Source organism: Egretta garzetta, unplaced genomic scaffold, assembly GCF_000687185.1.
Source record: "Egretta garzetta isolate BGI_Z169 unplaced genomic scaffold, ASM68718v1 scaffold708, whole genome shotgun sequence".
NCBI lineage: Eukaryota > Metazoa > Chordata > Aves > Pelecaniformes > Ardeidae > Egretta > Egretta garzetta.
In genome coordinates this window covers 961,323-972,748 of record NW_009260485.1, presented here as the reverse complement: position 1 = coordinate 972,748, position 11,426 = coordinate 961,323, and the positions used below count along the sequence as shown (strand labels likewise).

The following is an 11,426-nucleotide window of genomic DNA, read 5'->3' as shown; positions in this document are numbered from 1 at the left end:
CCGCCAGCGTAATTGCCCGGAGGCGGGTTTGGAAGGCGCTCGTGTCAGGGGCATCAGCAGGCCTGGGTTACGAGCGCAGCTGCGATGAACGAAGCTTCAGCTCCGGTAACACCGAATTTTCCTGTTGGGATATTTGTGGTCGTAAAGCAGCCGCTGCTGGGCTCGGTTAGCGTGAAGGGGAGGGGGTTTATATGTTGGTTTTACTTAATAAAGCAGAAGCCAGTACCAATACAGCATTAATCTAGCTTACATTCAGCTTTTAGTATCCTATCATGCTCTTCAGCGCTGCAAAATAATTTGTTATGCAGTAACAAAGTAACACGAAGCAGACGCGATTAAAATTGAAATTGGACTCTGACAGAGATCAGGCAGAGCCAGAGAAGATCAGCAACAGGCCTGATGTTGTTTTTACTGTGATAGTTATTACAGCCAAGCTATCAAGAGGTTTCAGTTATTAGATAAAGTTACATAATTGGAAGTTTGGAAACGTATATTTGAGTGGCCTATTGAATCTGGAGATTGAAAATGTATGTTCAAAATAATTTAAAAGTACAGTTCAGGACACCATTACTTAAAGGGCTTTATAATAACAAGGAGTTTACTCCTCTTGTTTTACAAGTGAGTTCTCAAAGCATTCGTCATGGATTGCTACAAAGCTGAAAGTAATTGTGTGATGGGGAAAATGAGATGTGATCTAACAAATGGCATATAAGCTGCTGAATAGCTACATGCATATTAAAGCTTGTGGATTTCCAGCAGCCATTTCTAGAATGGTTTAAATTCTGTCTCACTTTGTTTCTTCTTTGAAATTTCTGCAGTTGGTACTTAAAATTGCAAATATTTGATCATTATTTATCTTAAAAAAAACTTAAAATTATTTCCGCAGTGATGTCATATATAAGTATGTGAGTACTGTATAGGAAAGCTAGTTTCTTGAATGACATAGTATCTTCTTCTGTCTTGGACCCACTTCTAGTGTTAAATAATTTAGAAGTGATTATGTTGCTGGTGATGTACAGCAATTAGCTTTTGTGGGGGGAGAAAAATCCTGTGAGTGCCAGCAAGAACTGCTGATATTCTTGTTAGCTCAGCATTCCTCAGTAGAATGTATTTTGTGAACAGGAACTTCTAGCTGAATATTGCAACAAAGATATTAAACTAGCAACTAAAATTTGGATAATTGATTTAGGGCTAAGTAGGAAAACCTGGTCCTCTGTGACCACTACCGAATTCTTTACAAGTAGTGCATATAGAACAGAAAGATAATCTGATTTTGTAGAGGTTTGAAAGCTACTATAAAAATGCCAGATGCTTACCTGATAGCATAAAGTTAACTTGATAATTAACTGAGCACAGCCTTTCTGTGAACTGTTTCTGGTAATGCTGCTGGTCTTTCTCATCTTTCTGCTGTAATATGATTATGAAACTTGTCACAATATGATTCCTAATGATCTTCAGAGCCTTGAATTTCCTGTAACTTTTTTTTTTTCCTTTCACTTAAACTATGGCCAAATAATTAGTATTTTCAGAAGATTTTTAACAGTCAGGAGTTAACAAATGTGTATAGAAATGTGGCTTCATTATAAAGATATAAAATGTCAGAAAAGATGCCAAAAATACTAGCAAAATAAATTCCTTGATTTATCTTACAAAAAGTTAACTTAGGAAACAGTTTTCTACCTTTAACAGAACTTTCCTTTCTCTCTGCTTGACTTACACAGTTTACATAGACTAGGTTCTCTCATTTAATCTTTTGTAAAATGTAAGGTTTAATATTGCAATGTTGGCATAGTTTTTCTTGCCGATTTCTGCTGCTTTAGTGGTTAAGGACTTGACATATTAATGAGGAATTACAAGCCCTTGCTCATGGTTCTCTCTGCCCCTGAAACTAGTATTTGGCTATTTTGTCATTTTGTTTAGAGTCAGTGCTATATTTGCCGGTAGATTTTATTTTTGTTTTTACATGAAGAGCTACACTGAAAAAGTGTGCAGATTGTATTTGAGTTACATCTACATGTGTATGTATACATTTACCTATTTCAAGATCCTAAATTTTTTACATAGTTAAATTGAAAGATCATTATTATTCACATCGTGATATCTTTTGAGAGTGAACACAGCCTTTAAATTTGTCATCTGCATATTTGAAAGTGTAATGCTTCGTTGGCAGTATTCAATTTACTCACAGGGCTAAGGTCAGGAATTGCTTCAAGCCTCCCAATTTATTTAGAGATACCTGTTTACTAAATGCTTTATGTAAGTAATTGACAAGCTCATATACAGTGCCTAGCAAAATGGGAACTTTATCTTAGTTGAGTCCTCTATCGCAGTGATAGTAGCCCTTTTTGAAATGTTGTATTTGCTCAGAAATATTCCTTATCTGCTCTTTTCATCCCTTAGGAAAGTCCCCCTTCCACCTGCCAGCCCTAAGCTGTTATTGCTTACCCACACAAACTGTTTTTTAGCTTTTGCACGTTGCTGTATGCTCTGCCTGCTCAGCAGGGACAATAGCAGCAGCAGCTGGAGCAGCAGGTGACTTGATGGGTTTATGCTTATAGTCCCAAATGCCAGTTCTGGCACACCTACCATCAATTCATTTAATAGCTCCTGATTTTATTCCAACAGTGCTTGGGGATCCCCCTTTGGGATGAAGGTTAGTAACTTCCTTCTCCTTGGAGAGGTTTAGTTGCTCAAAACCAGAAAAAAGTGGCACTGAGCAACTGCAGCTCTGGGAATGTATCTTTAAAAAAAGTGGCTATGCCTTATTTTAATCTAGCTAGGCAATGAAAAATAAAGGCAGAGTTCTTCATCTTGTGAAGGAACATGTTTTATTTACAGCTAGAATTTTCATAAATTAATTGCAAACACCAGCATGATTTGCCAACGCCCACTTTCATCAGACCGCTCATCCTTGTGCTGCTACTTTTTAAATGACCGATTGTGGTACAGATTCCTCTTGTGATGCAACTTTACTGGTAGCCCTAAATATTTTATCCTGGTCCTGAGAATGAGAATACCCTCTTTATGCATACGTTCTTGCTGCCAGTTGTATATCCTATTTATGGTGTGACTCAGTAAGCTTTTTTTTTTTTTTTTTTAAACTTGCCTGATAATTATTTGTGAATAGCCATCAACATTTAATTTGGATTTTATGTCCAGCAGGCTCGCAGATGGGTCAGGGACTCTGGAGAGTTGCTAGGAACCAGCAATTGCAACACCAAGGATACACTGGACAAGGCTATCTTACCAGAGAACATGGTAGGAGGATAGCTGCTAACAATGTTTCCAACACAAGCCATCGCAAACAAGCCCAAGGAGGCATTGACATCTACCACCTGCTGAAGACAAGAAAATCTAAAGAACAAGAAGGATTTATTAACCTGGAAATGCTACCACCAGAGCTTAGTTTTACTATTTTGTCATACCTGAATGCAACCGATCTTTGTCTAGCTTCCTGTGTCTGGCAGGATCTTGCTAATGATGAGCTTCTCTGGCAAGGGTAAGCAAAAAAAAAAAAAAGTATCATCTGAACAAAGTAAAAATAATTATTAGACTTAAAATTTATCTCAACATGTGCTTTTTGTCATTCTAACCTTAATAAAGGTTTCCTAAGTTAAATGAGATTTGACATAGGGGAAACATGAATATAGTTTAAAAATGTGTTATTCTGGATTTCTAATTACTATCAGGTATTAGTGGAGACTATTCATACACAAGTATGCTTGGTACAAGTATACATGTGTATTACTACACACCTGTTGTTTGATATATCTTGGGGAAAAAAACAAGGACTTGTCTTCACTTCCGTATTAGCTCAAAGCACATCTCAAATGTTTGTATTACTATTTCTCTGAACTTCAAACAAGTATCTAGCTTGAGCAAACAAATCTATTCAGCTGAAGCTCCAGGTAGAAAGGGTTGAGAACTCATCTACTATCCTTGTCTTAGAGCAGCTTAAGTATATGGGTTTTGGGCAATGGTGGTGGAAGGGGAAAAGAAAAGGTCAGTTCTGCAAACATGTCAAGTGGAATTTCTGTAGTCTAACAGCTGAAACACATTTATATAACATATGCAGAATTTGTGTGGCCAGGAAATAAATAAAGGAATGTTCTATAAAATAAAATAGTATAAGATCAAAATTTAATTTAAAATATTTTTGTTGATGTTTGGTGTTTTACAACACAGGAAAGTCATGAAATCATACTTATCTTTAGAGTAGATGGTCAGTAGAACTTGCATGTTCTTTCACAACTTATTCTTATCCCTTAACAGACAATAAGTAATATTACTGTAATAGTTGGGTGGTTATTGAGGTCCTGTTTTTTTTCTTTTCATTGTGCTCTACATCTCTTTCTTCCTCATCTGTTTCTTTGCCCCTCTGCAAGCTTCCCTTCCTGTCATGCTTAGTGAACTCAGCAATAGGCTAATGCAGTTATAACTTCTTAGTCACAGTTGTTCTGCTGTTGGGGCCTGTTGTCTTGGCAGGAAACAGGAATTGTAGTGAAGATCCTGCTAAGCTTCTAAGTTTATATATATCAAATAGTTTGACAGTTGAGTAAGTATGCATTGTATTGTACTCAGTTCTTGGTTATCAAAACCACACTAAATACAAATAAATTCTCTCAACCAAAGCTTGGGAGATACTAGAGCTTCTTAATTGTATGTAGTATATATTCTTAGCATACAGGGGGAAGAAACTACATATTTTCCTCAGAGTTCATCCTGAGAAATAGCTTGATTATTTTTAGTGAAATCTTCCCAAATAATACTCAGTTCAAAGTATACACTTCGGTAGTGAAAATGTGTCCTGATTCAGCAAATTAATAAAAATCTTAAATTGCATAATCTCTGTAGACATCTTAGTCTTCAGTATTCTACCTGTATTGGATGTGTTTGAGTTTAGGCTTTGGCAAGTCCTGTGGCTGCAGTTCTGAACTCAGTCCAAATAAGACCCAAGTTCCTGAACTGAAAAATGAAGTTTCTCCCATGTCCTCAGTGGCTACCTGCTGGGTTCTAAGCATTGTGCCTAATTATTTACAAAACAGATGTGTTGAAGCAGAACTACCAGTTCAATAGGGAATCTAGATAACAATCAGAGTGCCTCAAAAGTGAAAGTTCAAGGGAATTTCGGACAGTGTCATCAAGGAGACTGAGATGAGGACAGAAACAGATGAAACTGAGATACAGAGACATGGGTGAGATAGAAGGGAAACTGAGAAGCAATGGAAGATATAGAGGGATGGGGCTGATCAAGTAATTAGGAGTGGTCAAGACTGGAAAAAGGACAGTCAGGTGGCAGATGGGGAAAGCAGTGAGTTAATGCCATATTTTTGTGCCAATGTGGTGTCCCGCTCACTGCACAAAAGGGGCACAAGAAAAGAAGCACAATTTTTTTTTAAACTGTCGTGCGGCTGCAGGAGAACAACTTGTCACAGTTCTCCAATGTTCAGATACTCGGATTGCCAGAGGTCTCAGCTGTGTGGATGTCATTATGATGCCACCTACTGGGATATGTTTTGAGATTGCACTCAGATACACCAAAACCCATGTGAGAAGAAAACAATAATCATATAAATGAAGACTTTAGCAACACACATGCAAAAATCTTAATAGATAAGTATTACAAGCAACCTATTTCTAACTTTCTCTATAGTTTGAGTATTTGGCTTTGCAGTGTTGATTACATTTTGCTTCTGTAAAATACATGAAATAGAGAAAAGAATTTTGATAATAGACTAATTCTATTTTCATAGGTTGTGCAAATCCACTTGGGGTCACTGTTCTATATACAATAAGAATCCGCCTCTAGGATTTTCTTTTAGAAAATTGTATATGCAGCTAGATGAGGGCAGTCTCACCTTTAATGCCAACCCTGATGAGGTAAGTGAACTGTTGCTGACAGTCATAAACAGTTGAAATTACTGTGATTGTTGTTTTATTATTATAGCTATAGTAAAAGCCAAGTTTTAATAGGTGTTTGTTTTACTGTAGGAATGGTTAATACTGTTACAGCCCTATCCTGATCTTTTTTTGCATATGGTACCTGTGCACATCATTTAAATGGCTTGCCTCTTAAGTGCTCTGTACAGTGGTCTGACCTATGGATGCCAGAAATTCATAACCATGTATTGACTTAAGAAACAGGCAGAGATCCTAACTGAAGAGACGATGGTGAATTTAAAAAGGATAATAATACACTTACATAAATCAAAATGCTAAAATGCTTCTGAAGAGTATGAGTTTGCTCCCAGTTCAGTTAAAGCAGGATGAGGTGCAACGTGACAGTTATGGTTTCTTGTAAGGGGTTTTTAAATATTTCCACTATCAAGGAGTAAATCTTGAAATATAATGAAAAAGATGTACTGCTGAACTATCCTAAAGATCAGTTTCATTTGATTTCTGTGGATGTTTGTTACGAATAAACATCATCTTTCTTTATAGTATATAACAACATATATTTATTTAAAAAAATATCCCATGTTAAACTAAAAGGCTTCTTTATTCCGTTTATTTATTCCATTTATTAATTCATATAACTAACTGGAGAAGTCAGTTTCTGCTTTAGCTCTGTCACCTTTCAAAGAAGAAAACAGTTTGAGAGTAGATAGCTTTTGCCTGGGAGATAGGCAATTAATGCCCAAGTGACAAAGAGAGTCTTTTGTGTACAAAATCAGACTCCTGCTTCATGTTTCCTAGGAAAAGCAAGTGCACAGTACTGAACAAAAAGTAGTATTAACTTCCTGCATATATTTATACATACAGAAGGAATTGGTAATTGAATAAATTCAAAGTAGGAAAAGGATTGAGAGACATGGAAAGATATAGTTCTAGGAGCTAATAGTTCGCTCTGCTGATATGATACAGAAAACATGAACTTGTGACCACGGGGTGAAATAAATAAAGTAGTCATATGAATCATTACAATAATGTGATTTTGTTTAAGTTCTTGCTTTATCTCATATTCTGCTTGATAAAGAAACCCACTACTATTATTAGTCACAAATTACAGTATTTTGTAATTTCTCTGGTAGAGCTCTGCCTTGAACTGTGATATGCAGTGCTGAGACGTCTTATCAGCACCTTGCCACTTGAGTGATTAGCAGTGATTTTCAGCAGGCTTTTAGTGAATTTAGTAATAAATGTAAAGCTTTTCTAATGGAATGCAATATTTAGGTAACTTAAATGTGTTTTCAAGAATATATCAAAGCTGTTACCAATTAAAACTTGTCCACCCAAGTTTTTCTTTGTCTTTCAATTTGTTTTAACATAATTTTTCACTTACTATGTTAGTTGATAATATGCTGTTATATTCCAACCTAATTTAAAGCATTTGGAGCCTTCACAAAAGGCACTGAGTAAAAAATTAGTTATTTTTAAAGGAAATTAAGATCTGCAAATAAGAGCTACCTTATAGGATACCTAAATTAGGTATTAAATTTATTATGCTACACTTACTTTTTCTGGGTTCACTACGGTTATATCATACAGTAGCAGTCAAACAGTCTGCTTCAGGCCTAGTGAGAGACAAGAACCTCAGGATATCTCCTAAGGGCTTCTGTTCCTCTCTCCCTGTGGAGCACCATAGCCTGGTAGGAATCATTCAGGGCCTGAGTTTCAGGAGAATTCACAAATACTATTGCTTTTATTGTTACAACTGTGATATTGGCAGAATTATTATTATAAGGACACTGTGACTGGAATATATGATATGACATTCCACTATTACAAATTGTGTCTCCGAACTTCCTGCCAAACTCTGCTTTACATTTGATAACAGACCTGATCAAATTACTATAAAAATAGGAACACTTACAGCCACAGGAGCAAGATTCTCCAAAGGACACCGCCCATGTCATGAAAATGGGTAACCAGGCTCCACAGCAACAGCTCCAGAGCTAGCGGTGGCTCACGGGGTAGGGAAGAGCATCTACACACTTTGTGGTAGGATTCTCTGGTTAGCCATTGTTGTGTGCATGGTATTGTGATATCCGCTGTAATTTAATGTATTGGTTGTGTGCATGAGCTTGCATAATTCATAGCAGGTGCTCACATTCTGCTGAAAGGATGTGCCTAATCACATTACGCATAATCTGAAAAAAAACCTCCAGTGCATGTTTGGTTTCTCTTTTTTTGTTTGTTTAGTTGTTGGTTTGGTTTTTTTTTTCATACGGCAGCACCACTGTAGCCAATATTTTGGAACTTGGCATTTGTTTCTTTGGGGAGAGGGGGTGGTTTGGTGTTAGTATTAACACTTGAATATGAATACTATGTTGTTTAATCTGCCTACATGGTCTCTGCTGTATTTTATTCTAAAGAGTGTATGGTGTACGTGAAATGTTTCTCATGCAGTGCTCATTTCATATCTCATACGCTTATGACTCAGAATTTGTAAGCAACCAGAAGTTATTTCCCACTGTTTTGTATACTGTTTCTAACTCCCTACAAAATATTTTGCCAAGTTTATTACATGGAGCTATACTATGTAGTTAAAATTGGAACTGAAGGTGGAAAAGAGAATCCTTTGGTCAGGAAAGAAGATCTAATTTTTGTTTCATTCTTAATGATTCTAACTGATTCTGTTTAATAGCATTTATTTTTATGGAATTTTTTTCTATTCAAATCTGGACTGGACTGAAACTTTCAGACTTCAGTGAGGTCAGGTTTCCTTTATGTAGCATAATAAGTACAGTGAGGCAGTGCTTATACTAAGCCTGGCTTTCCACTCTTCTGATTGTCTCAGTCGTTATCAACTGCCCTTAGCTTTTGCCAGGGAGGTCAGTTTTCTGACCTTTTCTTGATTATAAATGGTTAGCCACTTGCATAAAGCTACCTTGCCTGACTTTTAATTATAGACAGTCTAGATGATGAAATATTTACTGTGCTGTATATTTCTAACCAAATTTTTTGAAAACTTACCATATTTCATAGTGATCTACTAGAACAAGCCAATTTTGAGATGCATTGATTTATCTGTCCCAAGAATATTAAAATTACATGTATGTTGTAGAGGGAAGAAGTTCTTTTGTGTGATTTATCTCAAAAGTTGGAATGGACCAGACTGCTGAAACCTTTTGAAAGCCCTACATTTAAGTCAGAGAACTTTAATCTTTCAAACTATTATTTATGGATTCTGTGTAACATGAAAAATATTTCTACATTCTACTTGTGATTTCTGCCATCATAAGTGTGTATCACTGAGACTGCTTTTTAAAGACATGCAGTGAAAAACACTGTTTAAAATTTATGTTCTATATTGTGTCCACGTTTGTTATCAAATGACTTGATTCATAACTTAGGAAAAGAATCTTAAAAATTTCTATTAGAAAATATAACATCAGTACTGTGCATTTTGTTCCAGCAGATGCACCATGAAGTATATTAAGATACTGCATTTCCCTAGAAAAAATGGGAATAATAATGCCATGCATGTCTAATTATTATTCACTAATAATGTTAATGTTACCTAGAGGCCCCAATTAGAAATTGAGGCCCTACTGTGCCTGGTACTGTATATACAGAATAAAATGACAGTCGCTGCCCCCAAAGAATTTATCTAAATAATTAAGCTAGTATTTAAACTTGAATTCCTATATCTCTTCAGCTTTTGTTTAAGAATGGTTTCATTTGGTGATCAAAATAATTTTTTTTAATACAGTACAGACTAGGAAAAAAAGCATTTTATGTTGATACCTAGGTAATCCTATCAAAATGTAAAAGGATGTAACTTACAGAATTATAAATCACCTAGCAATGTTAATGTTAATATCCTACTAGTGATTTCCTTAGTCACCTTTTAAAACTATTTAAGCTAAACGATTAGAGCATGTGTACAACCATTTAAATGAAATTTGAAATTTCAAATATTAAGTGAAATTTTTCTTTATTTTGTCATATATTTTCCTGCACTACTTTTAAATGCAAATTAGGTAAAAAGCTTCATTGTCTCCCAACCCTGACTTTGCAAACAATTCCATTTAAATATTAAAAAGAGAAATAATATATACCTGTAGAAAAATACTGATTCCAAAATTTCTATACTGTTAACTTAGAATATGTCTGGCTTGTTTTCTATGCAAGTCTAAACAGAGATGTCAAAGGCAACTACAAAAGCTTTAATGTTGACTGCTGTACTGAAATGTTCTGAAAGTACTCGTAGCAGAGCAGAAGATCAATGCAGAAATGAAACTAATATTGGAAAAGAGAACTTTTTTATTTTGGATATCTTGTACAGGTATAAATGAATGTAAAGGCTCCTGGGAACAGGTAGAAAGCAAGCTAGGAGTGTCAGTGCTGTAATAGAATAGGTTGGTAGAACAAGCATCCTGTGACAGGAAAAAAAGGAGCAACTGTAAAAAACATTGAAACACAATGAATGGCTTTTGTTGTTACTGTTAGTCTGTGGTTATGATTGTGATTTGCATATATAATTTAAATCAACGTTTTCATGTGTTAAGATTTTATCCAGAGCTGTCTGAAATTCAGTGGTAACATTCTTGCCACAAAGGCAAGGTATCTTTAAGGCATCTTTCCTAATTCTCTAATGCTAAGAACGTTATAGTGACAAGCAGGCTCCTCATGTAAGTTAGGCAGACACAGAGCTACTGGAAATCTTGGCTGTTGCACTGTTCACCTAACTACTCTTCCACTAAATCAGAATTAGAAGAACATACCATGTGTGCTCATCCTACAGTATCTCCTAAGTGTTAAAAAGACCTCTTCAGACCTAGTAGGTGGTGGCACAGATCTGCCTACCTGACTTCAGTCAAATGTTTCCTAAGAGAATCGCCAGACGACTGATAAATAATCTTAGCATAGAGTTTAATACTGTGTAGAACTACTTATTTCAGCTAGTATACCTGCCACAAGCGACCATTTTAGCTACCAAAAGTGATTTATTTCAAGTGTGGGTTCTGAGAGGAATTCCAGGCAGTGTTTACAGTGTTACAAAAACCAGATTCAATGACATGCTGTAAATCTTGTAAATAAATTTCATTTGCTGTGAGCCAAAATTTAAGAACTTTAAAGAGAAAACAGGTTTCTATTGTTGCAAAGTATTTGTGGTTGCTTAGGAAGAAATAAAAAGCAACTAAAAGTGATGGCATGTGCTGAAGTATATTTTATTTATACCCTGTTTATTTGTGAAGGAGATGAGGAAGATTAATAACGAGACTGCGTTCACAGAGAAAGATATTGTCAAGCATTATGTGTGGTGGGGGCAGAGAGAGGGAATTAGAGACAGGGAATAAAAATGTTTTGCAAAGACTTGGTAGCCTATAAGGTGAAGATCCTACATTGAGTTGAAATCTAGCGCATGAAAGAAATAACTTACGGCATTTACTGTCACAGAGAAACCAACCCATTTTCTGTCTTAAAGAAGGTGTTATTTTCATCCTGCCTCATCTATGACGCGCTGTGTATTTTCTGGA

At 35.8% G+C, this 11,426-nt stretch overlaps 1 protein-coding gene across 2 annotated transcripts in view; it reads left to right on the top strand.

Annotated features, from left to right (window-relative positions):
* Positions 1-6: 6 nt before the first annotated feature.
* FBXO8 (F-box protein 8) overlaps positions 7-11,426 on the top strand; it is a 19,885-nt gene continuing 8,465 nt past the window's right edge. The window contains exons 1-3 of one of the 2 annotated variants that reach the window (XM_035899727.1): positions 7-105; positions 3,160-3,499; positions 5,754-5,880. In XM_035899727.1, coding sequence (XP_035755620.1) covers positions 3,171-3,499; positions 5,754-5,880 — 456 coding nt within the window. In that variant the 5' untranslated portion in view covers positions 7-105; positions 3,160-3,170. The remainder of the gene's footprint in view (positions 106-3,159; positions 3,500-5,753; positions 5,881-11,426) is intronic. The other variant, XM_009644198.2, reaches the window with a different exon arrangement.